Source organism: Scylla paramamosain, chromosome 9, assembly GCF_035594125.1.
Source record: "Scylla paramamosain isolate STU-SP2022 chromosome 9, ASM3559412v1, whole genome shotgun sequence".
In the NCBI taxonomy this organism is placed as follows: domain Eukaryota; kingdom Metazoa; phylum Arthropoda; class Malacostraca; order Decapoda; family Portunidae; genus Scylla; species Scylla paramamosain.
In genome coordinates, this window is record NC_087159.1 from 26,074,929 (window position 1) to 26,093,080 (window position 18,152).

Below are 18,152 nucleotides of genomic sequence, written 5' to 3' on the forward strand. Positions count from 1 at the left end.
ATCAAGGGGAACCCAAATGTAAAAGAAACAATTGTTTGATAGGGAAATGTTGCCTTTTATCAGCCATTATCAAAAGTTCATAGCTTTAGTATTGTAAGAATTTAATGTACCACTCAGTACACTTAGTGAAAAGTGTATCAGCTAGTGACAAAACTGAGCACCAAAAGATCATAACCCAATGATTATCTGGTTATTCCAAAATATGTATAGGTATACTACCAGTTTATGTGAGAGTATAAATGTAATTGTTTAAAGTATATAATATGAAACTTTTATAAAATGCAGTTGCAGATAAGTTTTTAGTTTTTCAGAACAAGTTTTTATTATTTATTTATTATCATTATTATTATTATTTTTAATGTTGTTGTTGTTGTTGTTGTTGTTTTTGTTGTTACGAATTAGAAGGGAATTTATTGGCATATTTCCATGGTGCCAGTAATGTGCTTTCCTCACAGGTTACCACAATGGCACTGCTTGTTCTTCAGTGCATCAATCTATTTTATGCCGTCCACCAAAACAGCATTGGAGAGAATGTTCCAAGTGTGGATTATGTCACTCCTGTTATTATCTTCCTTTCATTGGTATGTGGATTTGTTCCTCAGTCTTTAAGTTGAGCAGTAGTGCAAGTCTAACAAATGAAATAGGAAACAAGATCTAATTATCATCACTATCCCTAGAATCCTCTGCTTAAGTTGATTCCATTCAGTAATCCTTCCTCATTTTGTAATAAGGGTGATGGGAACATGTGTATCTTCACACTTCAGTTAATGATAACCTGATAAGATTAACAGTGTAGTATTCTGTTGATAAACTTAAAACAGTTAGGTTAGATTCAGTTGAAAGGAATAGTTGCCAGATTCCCTCAGCAATGTGGAAGTTTCCTGAGGTTTTTATACTTAGTCCATACCATGGGAAATATCATTCTATTCTGGTAATAGATGTTGGAATCATTTTTGGAGTTTAGTCCATACCATGGGAAATATCATTCTATTCTGGTAATAGATGTTGGAATCATTTTTGGAGTGAGAGCTGCATTAGGAATTACATGCTCTACTACTCACATCATTTATTTATTTTATTTTATTTTTTTTTTACAACTTACTACATAACATTCATACTGTCTCAAAATAGTCCATAATCCTTGCTTAACAAGTCTATCACAACCTCATATCCCTTTTGTAATTCCTTCAACATCACAAACAGATATCACATTAAGCTTTATAGTGCATAATTTATTGCCATCACGACTTCCACTGAGATCGATACATTGAATTGCAGATACTTGAGATGGTATTCATGCTACTGAACAAGAAGAGAGGGTTGCAGACATCTGGCTATCTTTTCATATTCTGGTTCCTCTTGATGGTGTGTGGCATTCCAGAGTTCAGGACACTCATTATGCAGCACAGTGTGGTGAGTACTGTGTGAAGATCTGTTTTCATTTTCCTTTCATCCTATCTCTTGTCCATGAGCAGAGAATAGGTACAGGGAATGGACTGAGGGATTGTGACCTTGCAGAGGAGCAGGAACACAAGACCATCAGTCCTGTTCTGTGTGTGTGTGTGTGTGTGTGTGTGTGTGTGTGTGTGTGTTAGAGAGAGAGAGTGTGTACATATAAACCTACTTATACTCATCTTTTATATAAAGATCAGAGCTACACATTGGTCCTTATACTACAGCTATGTTTGCCCATTACATTCACAGTTGGTGTACACTCCTCATCTCCTATCAATTAATTCTTCTTTTAGTCCACTCCAGATAGCAATATTTTTTGTTAAGGGAAAGTAAACTTTTTTCATGTTCTAAATTCTCTGTTTTCCTTGCTTATTGTGTGTATTTAAAAGGTGTTAGCATTATTGAAGAGATAAATTTTATTAGGAATATTAGTGTTCTGCATCATTCTTGGCTGTGGAGGACACCATCAGGATATCCTTTCATAACAACCATTTCTTTCACAGAAACATTTCTTCAAAATTACACTGCTTGTATTTATTTTTTCAGAAATGAATTTGTTTTGCATAACTTATTATAGAACTTATCGCTTGTTTTTCATGCACAGGAAGATGAGGCTTATGATGAGATGCGCTTCATCACCTACATGATATACTTCCCGCTCATATGTATCATGTGGGTCATCCACTGTTTCGGTGAAGCCACTCCACAGTATATTTTCTTCCCCCGTGGTGAGGTGAGTGCCAGCTTTAGTTGCATTACTTCGTAATGTGATCATTAGACGAGATGGGATTCCAAAGGTATTGGGATCTACAGCTTCACTTTTATTGATGCATCTCATAATATTAAATAAAGGCAGATCATTGATGCAGCAGCCTCACCCAAGGGAAGTAGACATGATGAAATTAACTGTGAAAATTGAGTTTTTGAAAAGTAATCTTGTATTACACCTACACCTTGCACTCGGAATTAAAAATTAAATAAAAAATTAAAAAAAGGCTTTAATAAAGTCTGCCTCAGACTTCCCATTTATGGAGAGGACCAGAAATATCCCCAGGTCAGACCACCCTTCCATTATCACCCAACAATGCCTTGACACCTCCTTCAGCTACTGTATTTTCTCAAGTATAGGTCAATCTGAAGTATACGTTGACACCTTATTTCTAGCCAGGAAATAAGTATTTTATGGTAAACCTTGTATATAGGTCAACCACTAACGTGAAGGGCAGCAACCTCCAACATCCACCGAACAAAAAAACCTGTTAACCTTGGAGTTATGTGCTGGTAATGGAATGACAAGTTACAGTATTAAATCACCACGTCTTAATGGGAATAATAGAGAGAGAGGGAGAGATCTTTTCTTTCCTCATTCAGTCAGATAATTAAGGTGTTAAATATTTGTCCTCACATGCAGGTAACACACACACACACACACACACACACACACACACACACACACACACACACACACACACACACACACACACACACACACACACACACACACACACACACACACACACACACACACAAACACACACACACACACACACTGCCTAGTGTAGTGGTTAGTACACTTGGCTTACAACCAAGAAGGCCCGGGTTCAAATCCCAGGCGTGGTGAGGCAAATAGGCGAGCCTTTCAATGTGTAGCCCCTGTTCACCTAGCAGCAAGTAGGTATGAGATGTAACCCGAGGGGTTGTGACCTAGCTGTCCACCGTGTGTGGTGTGTCAGTGGTCTCAGTCCTACCCAAAGATTGGTCACTATGAACTCTGAACTCTTTCTGTAGGGTAACGGCTGGCTGAGTGACCAGCAGACAACCATAGGTGAATTACACACACACACACACACACACACACACACATATACATGGTTTTATGATATATATATATATATATATATATATATATATATATATATATATATATATATATATATATATATATATATATATATATATATATATATATATATATATATATATATTGTGTATTTCAATCTAAGTGTGTTTTCATTATGTACTAATGTATATGTGCATATATGATGACCAAACCTGTGCTCAACATTTCAACAAAGACCATTTAAACCACATACAAAGTAAATCAAGTAGTCTATTATAAGTTCATGTTTTATTTGCTAGAGGCACAAAACATCTCTTCATTACTAAGTAAGTGATAAAGATATGTCTTATTTAAATATTTCATTTCTGAAGCCAAGAGTTGCCAATGGCCCTTCCTATCACATTTTGATTCCTGATTTTTACCTAAAAAATCTGATCCCTATGTTTAAGTCAATCTCCAATTTTTTGCCTGAATATTTGGCCTTCAGAACTCAAACTATACTCAAGGAAATATGGTATTTCAATATTTACTTAAGCAACATTTGCAACCTTGAATTTAATTTTCAATCTGTGGAACATTACTTTACATTTTCATCTAGTACCAATATTTAAAAAGCCTTACGAATATCCTGTAATTCTCCTTTGTCCTCTTCAGAAACCAAATCCTGAGACAAGTGCTTCCTTCCTGAGCCGCATCACCTTTGCTTGGTTGGACTCACTCATCTGGAAGGGATACAGGAAACCCCTTGTACAGGAGGATATGTGGAATCTCCAGTATGAGAATGCCACCAACACCATTGTGGGCAGATGGGATAAAAACTGGAAGAAAACTGTTCGGAAGGCAGAAAAGTCAGTGCTACAGACTCTAAAAAAATTTGTTGGTGTGACTCTCAGAATTTTCTCAGAATAAGAAACCCATATGAATGTGATTATCAGTCATCATGGGGTTTTTAGTTGAACAAATTTGGTTTACTCAAATTCCACACTAAAATACATGCTAGAATATATAGTATCTGTGAGTATTATTAGAATGCAGAAGCAGATAATAAAACTTTACTGACCAACAGGAAACGGGACTCTCATGCCAATGGTGAGCCTTTCAACAATGCAGTCCACATAGAGACAGGAGGAAAGGCCAAGAAACCCCTGTCCATACTCCCCACCATGGTTAGCACATTTGGCCTGCCCTTCCTCTTTGGTGCCATCCTCAAGCTTATCCATGACACACTGCAATTTGTTAGTCCACAAATCCTCAAGTATGTAGCTTTTGAAATGGATTCTTATTTTTTTCTGTGATTATGGATATATTGTTATTGATAAATTGATCATTATTAGATTCCAATAGATCATTATGTTCTTTTGTTCCCTTCAACATACAATACCTTTCCTAGAATCTCTTTTGTCACTGCATGTGACTTCACTTAATTTTATGCATCACAAATGAATAATTATTAGATGATGCCTCACTTAGTGACTACCTTCTTGCAGATTGCTTATTAATTTTACTGAATCGGATAAGGAAGAGACACCTCAGTGGCAAGGCTACTTCTATGCAGCAGTGATGCTGGTAGCTGCCCAGACTCAGTCATTTATCTTGGCTCAGTACTTCAAAAAGATGTACCTCATAGGCCTCCAAGTGCGCTCTGGCATTATTTCTGCAGTGTACCGCAAGGTTAGGCATTATTGTGTTCATCATTATTTGAAAATCTGTTTACTGGAATAAAGTAGAAGCTCAAATATAATTACAAAGTGACAAACAGTTGAGAACAACATGAAAAAAAAAAATAATGGATATATTCAAGCTACTTAAGGATAGAAGGTATTAGGTGTTAAGTACAGTGGTACCGCGACTTACGAGTTTAATTCATTTCATAACAGAGCCCGTAACTCAATTTGCACATGTGAAATCAATTTTCTCCATTGAAATTAATTGAAATGCCATTAATATGTTCCAGCTCCCCAAAAAACACCTTGATTTTTATGTTACATGTTTTTAAATGCAGTAAACTGTTGATATAACGAACATCTGTTTACTGATTTTCTGGTATAATGACCCCTTTAAGGCTATCAAACACTCATTTTATTTTATGAAACTTCGCAAATTACAGCATATTTCAAGATTGTCGAATACTTGCTTTATTTTATGAACATCCTAGGTCTTAAAATGCAGGAGAGTTGGCTGACACACAGTCAACTGCATGTTTGAGAGATGAATTGTGGTTGTGTGACAGCCAGTGAGTGACCTTGACTGTGGCCAATGACATGACCCCCCACCCCTTTCTCTCCCTCTCTCTCTCTCTCTCTCTCTCTCTCTCTCTCTCTCTCTCTCTCTCTCTCTCTCTCTCTCTCTCTCTCTCTCTCTCTCTCTCTCTCTCTCTCTCTCTCTCTCTCTCTCTCTCTCTCTCAATATGTGTTTGTTATATCGAGGGTTTACTGTAAGAAAATATATGTATAAATAACAAATGTATAAAAACATGTGAAGTGATTGAGTGAGACAAGAAATGTTGGGCAGATGTTGTGGCAATCACTGTGCCAACTAGCAGCATCATATCTGAAGCTCACTCATATCTCAGATTTTGGATTGCAACTCAAAGCAACAGTTTGTATCTCAAAAAACACATAAGTTGGGACACTCATAAGTCGAGGTATCACTGTAGTTGGTGCAAAATTGATAAAGAGATTGAAAAGGAAAAGAAATGCCTAACAGAAGAATGAGGCTAATGAAACATTTGGAAAGAAAAAGATGGTATGTATGAAGAAAGTCCATTGTTTTAGCTTTTATCTGTTTTGTTTGTTCAACCAGCTTAATCTTTATCTGATTATTCTAGTATTCGTGTTCACAACCTTGAAAACAATTTCTAAGTAATTGTTACTCTGTATTGAAGTCAGAGCAGCCCATTCCTGTGTTTTGCTGGAAGTAAAGAATATGGATAAACATTAATTGATGTTTGTTTATTTATTTACCTTTGCTAAGAACACTCATCACTAGGTCAGGTCTTATAATTTCATATTTTAATGTAATGAGAACTCTAATGAATATTACCTCCTTACATTGCCAGGCCTTGCTCATCTCCAGCTCATCCAAAAAGGAATCCACTGTGGGAGAGATTGTCAACTTGATGTCAGTGGATGCCCAGCGTTTCATGGATCTCATGGCTTATATCAACATGCTCTGGTCAGCACCCTTCCAGATTGCTCTGGCCCTTTATTTCCTGTGGGAACATCTAGGTAAGAGGGATAGTTTAAATGTTTTGCTCTTTTTGTTGCCCTTGGCCAGTGCCTCTCTTGTATGGAGGAAAAAAAAAAAAAAACTAATCCCCAATTACTTGTCTTTAGGTCCGTCTGTGCTGGCTGGAGTTGGGGTGATGGTAGTGCTGATCCCTATCAATGGCTTCATTGCCAATAGGACCAAGATTCTCCAGATTAGTCAAATGAAGAGCAAAGACAAGCGTGTCAAACTCATGAATGAAATCCTCAATGGCATCAAGGTGAGTAAAGATGTCATGGCCAGTTTGTATTGATGTTTTATATTGAAAAGAAGACAAAGATGAGGTGCATTATAAGAATATATATACTGGGTGTCCCAGGAGGAAAAATCATACTCTCAGAAATGCAAGATCAAGTCATTCTAAGTTGGAAATATTCTATTTTCAAATGCTGTTAACGCCATGGTGTTGAAGTTACAGGACACTTAAACATGAATGTACATCAGTAGCAAGTGGCTGCACATGGGCTGTCCTGCATCATCCATCTGGTTGCTGTTGCTGTGTGGAGTTCATTATGTTTTAGCTATTATTTGTTACAACAACACACTGCATTCTTGAATTCAGTTATATCTTTATTTATGAAAGTCTTGATGTGTAATCAAGTAATATCCTCATGGTACCATTGCCCACCATTGCTGCCTTCTCCTGCCCCCCTCCCCCTTGCCAAATCTCAATGCATTCATATAACATTGTCCTCTAACTTATAAACCATGGCATTAAAAGCATTTAACCACAGAATGTGTCTGACTTAGAATGACTTGGTCTTTCACATCTGAGAATATTTGACTATCCTCCTAGGACATGCTGTATATACTGAGAAAAACTTTCAGTAGTAGCTCAAAATACCATGACTCATGTATATTATAGAACTAAACAAAAGCCATTTATAAAAGAAATTGCTCTTTATACCACATATGGCTTACAGGTGCTGAAGCTGTATGCATGGGAACCCTCATTTGAGGAGCAAGTGTTGGGTGTTAGGGACAAGGAAATTAAGGTGTTGAAGAAGGCTGCATACCTCAATGCCGGTACTTCCTTCATTTGGACCTGCACCCCATTCTTGGTCAGTCTTGAATGTTTTCTTGTATTAATTGTACTATTAATATTATATTAATGAACTGTAAATGCTGAATTTTAGCTAAATTTTTAAAACCCTCTTTCAGAACCAAGTTACTTATGGTACCTCATATAGGGAATGGTTTTATTGAATTTAATTATGACATTTCCCTGAGACTAGTTGTATCTGAACAGATACACTGGGAGCTAAACTTTGTTCTTGTTTAACCAAACTATATATTTTCTCAGTTTTTCCTAATCACTTAATTTGTACTTTATTATTTTACCATCTCTGGAGTGGCATTGGCCATTTCTTACCTGTTGTAGCAAGGCTCCTCACTTAATCTCAGTTTTCTGGGGGCACACACACACACACACACACACACACACACACACACACACACACACACACACACACACACACACACACACACACACACACACACACACACACACACACACACACACTAAACTGGAATACACAGCAGTAGTTTGGGCTCCATATGGAAAAAAAGATATACAGAAACTGGAAAGAATGCAGAGGATAGTAATGAAGATGGTACCAGAACTGAAATACTTAAGCTATGAAAAAAGACTTGAAGAGATGGGATTACCAACACTACAAGAAAGAGAAAGAGGAGACCTGATAACAATGTACAAATTAGTAAACAATATAGAAAGAACAGACAGAAATGACTTGGTACCACAGATGGAGGAGGGGGCATGGGAAGAAAATCAAGAGGAGTGGATGTTCAAGTGACATCAAGAAATACAGCTTCCCGTATCAAACGATTGAAATCTGGAATGATTTGAAGGAAGAAGTGGTTTTGGCAAACAGTGTACACATGTTTAAAGAGAAACTGGATAAATATGATTATGGAGACAGGACAAAATGAGCTTTGGCTCATGCCCTGTACTATACAACTAGGTAAATAAACACACACACACAAAGTTGCACAATAAGGCAGAATTGCATACCCCAGCAACATCACAGCTCATTTACTTATGCCTATACCTTTTCTCTACTGGACAAACATGAGGTAGAGCATGAGGAAAGAGCCTAGAGTGTCTTCAGTCAAGTGGTAATTTCAGTTCTACACCTCTCAGTTGTGGATCAAACAGATTGATCATGACACTGCTGGGCCATAGAAGATTCAAGAGGAACAAACAAATAGATAAATGGATTAGAGCTAACTAATAATCCTTCATTAATATCTTTCTCTTATCTTTATTTTTCTCATTTTCTCTCTCTCTCTCTCTCTCTCTCTCTCTCTCTCTCTCTCTCTCTCTCTCTCTCTCTCTCTCTCTCTCTCTCTCTCTCTCTCTCTCTCTCTCTCTCTCTCTCTCTCTCTCTCTCTTCTGATACAGGTAACCTTAGTCATGTTTGCTACATATTTGTTGTCAAGCCCTGAACACATCCTTACATCAGAGAAGATCTTCACTTCATTGTCTCTCCTGAACATTCTGCGCATGCCCATGACAATGTTGCCTTTCCTTATTGTGGCATCAGTACAGGTACTGCCTCTCCAGAGTGCTGTCAGGCCAGAGGACTTAACCTCTTTAGATAATTACCTGCTTTTATGTGGGGAACATACAGTTCGTTCTTATGTTTGGACTTAGGAATCTCTCTCTCTCTCTCTCTCTCTCTCTCTCTCTCTCTCTCTCTCTCTCTCTCTCTCTCTCTCTCTCTCTCTCTCTCTCTCTCTCTCTCTCTCTCCCCAGGTGATACTCTACATGGTATATTGTCTTTGTATGGGCTAATTGTTGGTTTTAAGAAAGTTTTTTTTTTTAATTGTTGGGAAATGATGATTTGATTTTTCATTTTAAGTTTAAAACAAGGACATGGAAGTTGGCCCTTGATTTTCTGACACTTTTTTTTTTATGATTAAATTAGATCTGACACTGTCCAAAATGTTTTCAAATTCAAAAGAGGTGCAGGTTTGTCTGATACCAGAAAATCAATGGTTTCTCTGTATGCCACAGTGTGTATCCTCTTTTGTATCCATACAGGAAATAATATAAGTTTAATTGCAGCTATGTCATTAGTAGTGGAAGTGATTCGTCATCTGCAATGGGTGATTTTGCTATGTATGTGTAGTATATGTGAGATTTGTGTATAATTCACTGTGGTTTGCTCCTGTGGCCTGTTTGAAGCATTTTGAGTGTGTCTAATGATGTCTCTGCCTCTTCCAGGTTGTATTTGCTTCTCTCACTTGCTATGTACTAGTTAACGGCATCACCTCTTTGACCAGCGAGAAAATTTTTGTGTCCATATCTTTGCTAAATATTCTCCGTATGCCACTGGGATTGACACCCATTATTGTGTCATATACAATACAGGTGAAGCACCAAAGCAGAATTTTATTGTGTGGCAATGAATGGGAAAGAGCACAAAAAGCATGGTGTTCTTTTTTTCTTGTAAATATGAGACTTACTATCTTTTTCTGTTTAGCACTGGAAATACTTGTACTTCAGAACCACTCTACAAGAGTAGGACATGCAGAAACAAGCACTACACTTAAAGATGAATCAGCTTCACCCTTATCTTTCCTTCACTATTAATAACTTCCTCCAGAATACTAGAAAGTGCAACATAAAACCAGTAACAGAAATATTGATGTGTTTAGTTCCACACATAAAGAAATGTTCTAGCGTGTATCATTTTATGATTAACAGTTTATCATAGATAAAAATATTACAGGTTCAGTATCTTGATAATGAAAGCCAATGGTAGTTTTCTCTCGCCATAGGAAAATAGCTTTACTTTTGCATATAATTCATCTTTTATGTATTTTTTATGAGTGAACATTGTATATGCATTCTGGCTGATATCACAAAATCTCTCTTTATATTCAATGAGAGTGTAACGTTTTGCTCATCTTTATTTTTGTAATTAGTGGAAAATAAGTCTTACACAGCCACCCACAATTCACTTCAAAGTGAGGGCTCATTTACAAAGATATTTACAAGGACACTCATACTTCCTCTCCTTCAACAGGTATCCTTGGTATCATTTGCAACATTTATGATTATATCACCTGAGAATATCTTGGATGCAAACAAAGCATTTGTGTCCATCTCTTTGTTTAACCTCCTTCGATTCCCCATCTCAATGTTGCCCATGCTTATCTCCAACCTGGTCCAGGTAAACATCACACAACAGCTTGCCTTCATGACATCTTCCTAACCTCACATACAAAATCACACTTTACCCACCTAAATATTGCATACTTATTTAGGTGGCCTGTTCACTCTTAGAATTAATTTTTATTACTCAACCAGCTTAGCTATTCATGCTATAACCCATAGTCTTGCAACAAAGGGAGAGGTTGGGTGTTCCTTCCATGATGAGGGTTCTTCTCAGAATGACTTGCTACTCATCTTTTTTGGTGTTAGACATGGAGATTCTCTTTGCTTATGTTGCCCAGTCTGGTGCTAGTACACCCTGTGGCTGATTTACTTCTTGGAAACATGCATTTTCAAAGGATTAGTAACAGACCTTGAGCATGTGTTCTGATGTTAGTTAACATAATAGTGGGAATGTTATCAGGATTATGTACTTCTTTGTGCATCCTCTTAACATCAAAAAATTTCCCTCATGCCCTTTCAAATAATAAGAACATTTTGCTCTGAACTTTTCTGATAATCTCCCTTGATGTTGCTCATAATGAGTCTGAATGAAACAACACCAAGCACAATGCACTGGGTAGTGTGATGGTTATTTTACACTTGGTTTACTGCTTAGCTTGTCAATGAATAGCATCATGAACTGATTAACTCTTGCATAAACCCTAAAAGCTGAGCTGACTCAAACCATAGTTATTTTGTCTCCTTTCTGTTCTCACTGGACATGAAATACAAGGACATAATAAAATAAGGGAAGCTACCAAAAAAAAAATAAATAAATAGGCCCACATGTGACAGTCCTAGCATAAAAAAATACCTACCATCTATATCCACCTATCATCCCTATACACAAATTTTCTGATATCCTTTTAAAGCTCTCTACTAACTCAACACTAACAACCTGATTTCCGAATCTATTCCAGTCATACACCACTATGCATTTGAGATCCATTTTCTTCCCATCTCTCTTTTAAGCCTCACTGTGTCAGACCCGTAACCTTTGTATAATATGGGGATCAGAACTACACAGTGTAGCCTAGGTATGATGTCATCAATGTCAAATGTAATTTTAGTATTAATTCAGGACTTCTGCTTTTAAAGCTCCTAAAAATGAATATTAATACACAATTAATTTTATGTCTAGCCCTTATATTTTACTTCAATGTTGATCTGAGCTAACTGCAACTCATTCTTTATAGCTTATCTATTATGTAGACTTCCTTTACCATCACAAAAGTACCGTGCATGCTTAATATTAAATTGTATTTATCATCTATCTGCCAATTCACCCATCATATCTAAGGCTGCAAGGTAGTTGCAACACAATCCAACCTGATTAACCTATCTTCATATCATCCACAAACTTTCTTACATTACTACCAATTCAATTCTATTATCTAAATTATAAATGTATATTAAAAATAATAGTGGTTCTAAAATTTATCCTCATGGTGCCCCTCTAATTACATGTCTCCACTCAGGTTTGGACTCTTTAATTATTAGCTTTGTTACCTGCTGCATAATCACAACCTAATCCAGGCTAAAACATTCCCATCTATCCTATGCTCCCTGCCCTTGTTCAAGGGTCTTTGGTGGGCCACCACCTTATCAAGTACCTTGCTGAAGTCCAGGTATATTATGTTAATTATCCCCATTATTTACTGCCTCATAGACTAAAAACATGAAGACGTAATGTAAACCTCTTATCAACCTATGCATTTCCAGATGGTTAAGAATGTTCCTTGCAATTAAAGGCTCTTAATTTCCCTACAACTGAAGTTAGGCTGATAGTTGCACATCAGCATTTTGTCCCTTTTCTTTAAAATGAGGACTACATTTCTTGTTTCTTTATTAACGGAACCTTTCATAAATCTAGTGATTTCCTAAAGATATTAACCAGTGGTTCACTAATAATATCCTTGCATTCCTGCTGCCAGTTTCTTCCTGTCATGCACCTCCCTTGCTCACTACAGGAAACAGGTTTGTAAATACAGGGTGTTTGGAAAATCACAGTGCACCAACAAACAATGTTGAAAGTGATCCCCATTAGCATCAATACATGCTTGGATTCTTCTTATTTTGTTTCTAAGCACCACCATTGTCACCACCACAGTCATCATCACTATCATCTCCAATGTCACCACCATTGTCATCACCAGTGTCACCACCAATGTCATCATTGACCATCACTGTCCCCACCACTGTCATTACCACTATCACCACCATCATCAGTGGTGATGACAATGGTGATGACAGTGGTAGTGATAGTGGTGGTGACAGTTGTGATGACAGTGGTAGTGATAGTGGTGATGGTGGTGGTGATAGTGGTGATGACTGGTGTGATAGTGGTGATGACAGTGGTGGTGGTGATAGTGGTGATGACAGTGATGGTGACATTGGTGAATGGTCACAGTTGTGGTGAAAGTGGTGGTGACTGGTGCTGACAGTAGTGATGACTGGTGGTGACATTGGCAATATTGGTGATGACTGGTGATAATGATGACAGTGGTGGTGATAGTGGTGGTGACAGTGGTGATGACAATGGTGGTGACATTGGTGATGACAGTGGTGATGACAGTGGTGGTGACAGTGGTGGTGACAGTGGTGATGACAGTGGTGGTGACATTGGTGATGACAGTGGTGGTAGTGGTGATGACTATAGCTGGGAGCAATAATGAAAAAAAATTATCACAATAACCAATAAATTGATAACAATAACCAATAATTGATAACTGCTGATAAATTTATTGCCTGATAACTGATAAGCGATAAATTGATAAATCCAAAATTCCAATACTAGCAAAAACGATATTAATATTTCAGATAAAGAAATCAATAAAACCACATTGTTATTTTTATCTATCTTAAAAAATTTTGAAAAATCTTAAAAAATTCATATTCAATGTTTATCCTGTCTCTTTACCAATGAAAAGTACTGTTTTAAAATAGCTTCATTTGATTTTGGAAGTTAAAATTTTCAACAAGTTCATGTTCCAAAAACTAAAATTATCAATTATCGCTAGTTTGGAATCAAAAGTATTGGCGATACCGAAGAATTGACAACACAGAAAAATAATTATTGGATAATCAATAACCTCATATCATTATCGCGATAAACTATTGCAATAATTTATCACGATAACAGCCAGCAATGGTGATGACAGTGGTGGTGACAATGGTGATAGTTGTGATGACAGTATTGGTGCTTAGAAACTAAATAAGAAAGATTCAAGCATGTATTGGTGCTAACAAGGATCACTTTCAACATTGTTTATAAGTGCACTGTGACTTTCTGAACACATCATAAAAGAAAATTAAATCCTATGTAAATTTTTCCTCAAGTTAAAACCCTGCAGCACACAGGGAGTTGTACATACTTTTGCTTGTACATTACTCCTAAAGAAGTTTTATTATTGATGTTTTTTTTTGTTTTTTTTTTTGTTACAAGTAACATTCATTAAATTACTAGTACATAATTGAAACTGCTGCTTATGAATTGTGTCATTTACTTAGTTTTGCTTTGTGATTTCCTTAGTTGATCCAGTGGTTTTTGTAGCAACCTGCTGTGCCTCCCAAACCTGTTCCTTAAGTAACACTGCACAAACCAGAATCATGATAATTTCAATGTCCAATTCTTATATATATATATATATATATATATATATATATATATATATATATATATATATATATATATATATATATATATATATATATATATATATATATATATATGCATTATCTAAAAAGTTAAGTTTTTGTTAATTCTTCACATTCTGATATTCTTATGACTTTCTACTTATTGGTTTGTGTTGTCATTATTACCTCTTCTTTCATTCTTAAATGTCTGCATGTGGTTTTTGTAATGTTGTTCATAGTGGTTTGGATGTTTTTTAGCACTAATCCATGAACATAATTTTGTTTAAGCTTGATGAGGTCAGAAATTTCAGGAGTGTGTTGATTGTAACTTTTATGCATGCAGCTGTAAGATGGCTTTCATAAAGGGAAGGTGAGCAGTGAATGCTTGTTGCTGATTGCATTAGTGATTATGTTTAATTTGAATTTAGAATGTCTTGATTATTGGCTTAGAATGGCATGCTCTTTTCTTCATGAAGTTATTGCCACTCATTTGTTGTTAGTTGTCTTATAAAATTTTGAAATATTGATATTATTGAGATAAAATTCAAGTTAAAGATGATTATTGAAACAATATTTGAAAATTAAGTTGTCAAAAACTAGTCTTACTATAATCTTATAAATAACTAAAATTGAGAAAGAAGGCAGATATCATAACTCATTGTATGATATTCCCAGGCAAATGTTTCCCTGACAAGACTCAACAAATTCCTGAACTTGGGTGAGCTGGATCCCAACAGTGTTACCCATGACAGCAGAACAGGTGACTCTCTCTCTCTCAGATTCATTGCTATTCTTAATCATTATTTTTCATTTACATACAATTTTCCTGTGTTGTTCACAGTAAGACTTATGATTGTATGATTGTAATTTACAGTTATACCATGTTTTGTAGTTTTGACAAATGTTTTTGTTAATATGAATTTTGTTCCCATCACTAACAAGCTTTTGAAAATAAGCAGAATGAAGTTAAATAAATTAATTACATAAATTAATCCATAAACTGATAGATGCTCTTATTGCCTTGTATATGTTGTAAATATATCAGAAGTCATTGAAATTATTGATTTTCCACACAGAGCATCCATTAGTGGTAGAAAATGGTACCTTTTCATGGGGCCACAGTGATGGGGACGAGAAGCCAGTGCTCAGAGGCCTTAACATGACTGTGGAGAAAGGCTCCCTGGTGGCGGTGGTTGGAACTGTTGGGGCTGGTAAATCCTCACTCTGCTCAGCTATCCTTGGTGAAATGGAGAAGCAGAGTGGCAGAGTTAATGTCAAGGTGAGGGTTAATACAGTAAAGTTAAGTATGAAGTGAGCAAAATGTTCATTATAGATAGATAAAAGCAATAGTGATCACCTCTACCCTTACATACCCCACAGCATTCAATCACATACTTACTTCTGTGGTTTTCAGGGGAGTGTGGCATATGTAGCACAGCAGCCCTGGATTCAGAACAACACTGTGGAAAACAACATCCTCTTCAACCAGATTAAGGATAAAGATTTCTACAACAAATGCATACAGAGTTGTGCCCTCTCCTCAGACCTGGAAATTCTTCCTGGAGGGGATCAAACTGAAATAGGAGAGAAGGTAAGACAATTCTAGTCTTTCATCAGTGTATTTTTAACTATAACTTTGTGAAGGTTTAATAGTTCCACCAGGTACTATAGGTTACTTGTGTATTCTTGTCTGATAACTTTATTTTATTTATTTATTTATTTATTTATCTATTTATTATTTGTATGTATGTGTATGAGGGTTTGGTGCTTTGTTTGGGCCATGCCTCATGTAATTGCCTACCTGGTATATACTAGATAAAACAGATTATTTAAATTAATTTCATCTATTTACTTATTTATCTGCTTATCTATTTATCTATTTACTTAATAATTTTTCCAGGGAATCAACCTGAGTGGAGGCCAAAAGCAGAGAGTCAGTTTGGCACGAGCTCTTTATTCCGATGCAGACATCTTCCTGCTGGATGATCCCTTGAGTGCTGTGGACTCTCATGTCGGGAAGCACATCTTTGACCACGTGATCGGCCCTTCAGGGATGCTCAAGCACAAAGTGAGTCCTTGACATTGTACTTCAGTGTTTGGTTCACTGATGTTGTTCTGCAAAGCCTTGATTTCACCATGACAGATTTTGAAACATGTTTGTTGTGCTTTATAAAAGTGAACCAAGCTGTAGAAATTATGGATTTTAAGTAGGAAGGAACCGTTATTTATCTTGCTTGAAATAATGGAGAGAGAGAGAGAGAGAGAGAGATTCATGAAAATACATATCCTAAACACCACTACAGATATGTTTATTCTTTTTTACTCTTCAGACACGCATCTTAGTGACCCACGGCATTACGTACTTACCCAAGGCGGACAAGATTGTGGTACTTAAAAATGGAGAAATATCAGAGCAGGGAACATATTCTCAGCTGGTGGAAAATAAAGGAGAATTCAATGAGTTCCTGCTTCAGTATCTTGCTCAGGAGGAAGAAGAAGATCTTGAGGATGATCTGGATGGTGGGTTTGTGTATTACACTTTCAGATCTGATATTGAATGTATCCAGTGTAGTACTATAGTAGTCAGTGTTATGGGGCTGACTTCACTACATATCAGTGAAATATTTCATCTTGACTCTTCATAATTCATTTTGATTTTCTTGATTAATGTAATGTTATGGCTTCTTACATGACAGATATGGTGGAGAGTCTGTCATTCTCATTATAATGAAAAAAATGCAATCATTTAGACCCAGCCATGGATATTTCCTTTTCAGGTTTCCTCAGCACAAATATTTGCCTATACAGTTCCCTCAACCAATTTGTGTCCGTTATGGATATCTCATCAAATATATCTTAGTTTTGACAGCACTGAAGATGAGAAGAAGGCACAGTATCCTTGGCTTGTTTAAGAGGAAGAATGGCAATAACTGAGTGAAACATGTAACACATCTCAAAGTGGAAAGTAAGCTAGCTAAATGTAAACCAAAGAAGATATGAATTGTGGCTCCCCCTGTGGAAGTGAGGTAAACGACACCTGTGGGGGGCGGGAAATTAAGTTGTGTGCATCACATAGTCCAACTCTGAAATTAAGTTGTGTGCATCACATAGTCCAACTCTGAAAGCCCAAAGGACAAGTTCATAAAGTTGAAATCTAAGAAAAAGGTCACTTCTTTTCCACTCATAAACCGCATAGTAAGATGTTCCATACTGGAGTAAGGTAACCGCCCAAGAGAGGTTGCACACCCAATCAGCACTTACTTGAAGCACCACCTCTCAGCCAGTGGGCTTTTGACGGTTTCGAGGCACAAGCCAAGTATGGTCACTTGCTTCACTTCAGCTCAGGGCTGGAGTGAGGTAAGTACAGGGTTGGCTGGATGGGAAATAGGACTTTCAAACAGTGTTTTCTGAATTTTGTTTTGTCTGTGTCACATACCTCTACAGCAGGGAGCACCACAATTAAGGTCCAAGGAAAGACTTAGATAGCATAAGACTTCACAAAACATCAATAGGATCAAGCAAGAAATAGTTAAACATGAACCTACTTAATGCAATAGAATACTGTTGGTTCCCTCATCCCTGTAATATCCTGTATTGTTTTTATTTACAGAGTTAGAAAATATTAAACAGAACTTGGAAAACAAAATGGGTCGTGAGGTTTTCCAACGTCAGATTTCCCGCAAAAGGCAAGAATCAGAGTCAGAAAGCATAGAGGGTGACAGAGGCAGACACCACACAGGGTAAGTATTTATTGTAAAGTGAGAGGGATTG

At 36.7% G+C, this 18,152-nt stretch overlaps 1 protein-coding gene across 6 annotated transcripts in view; it reads left to right on the top strand.

The window, feature by feature from the left end:
- Positions 1–18,152, top strand: part of LOC135103774 (multidrug resistance-associated protein 1-like) — a 36,773-nt gene that overhangs the window by 5,190 nt on the left and 13,431 nt on the right. For 2 of the 6 annotated variants that reach the window (XM_064010489.1, XM_064010490.1), the window contains exons 3-18: positions 456–581; positions 1,279–1,413; positions 2,060–2,188; positions 3,950–4,143; positions 4,362–4,550; positions 4,783–4,966; positions 6,354–6,522; positions 6,631–6,782; positions 7,486–7,623; positions 8,985–9,131; positions 15,057–15,141; positions 15,458–15,660; positions 15,796–15,972; positions 16,282–16,449; positions 16,712–16,901; positions 17,992–18,121. In XM_064010489.1, the coding sequence (XP_063866559.1) occupies positions 456–581; positions 1,279–1,413; positions 2,060–2,188; positions 3,950–4,143; positions 4,362–4,550; positions 4,783–4,966; positions 6,354–6,522; positions 6,631–6,782; positions 7,486–7,623; positions 8,985–9,131; positions 15,057–15,141; positions 15,458–15,660; positions 15,796–15,972; positions 16,282–16,449; positions 16,712–16,901; positions 17,992–18,121 (2,516 nt within the window). Of the gene's footprint in view, positions 1–455; positions 582–1,278; positions 1,414–2,059; positions 2,189–3,949; positions 4,144–4,361; positions 4,551–4,782; positions 4,967–6,353; positions 6,523–6,630; positions 6,783–7,485; positions 7,624–8,984; positions 9,132–9,809; positions 9,957–10,614; positions 10,762–15,056; positions 15,142–15,457; positions 15,661–15,795; positions 15,973–16,281; positions 16,450–16,711; positions 16,902–17,991; positions 18,122–18,152 lie in introns of all 6 variants that reach the window. The other 4 variants (XM_064010491.1, XM_064010494.1, XM_064010492.1 and 1 more) reach the window with 3 other exon arrangements.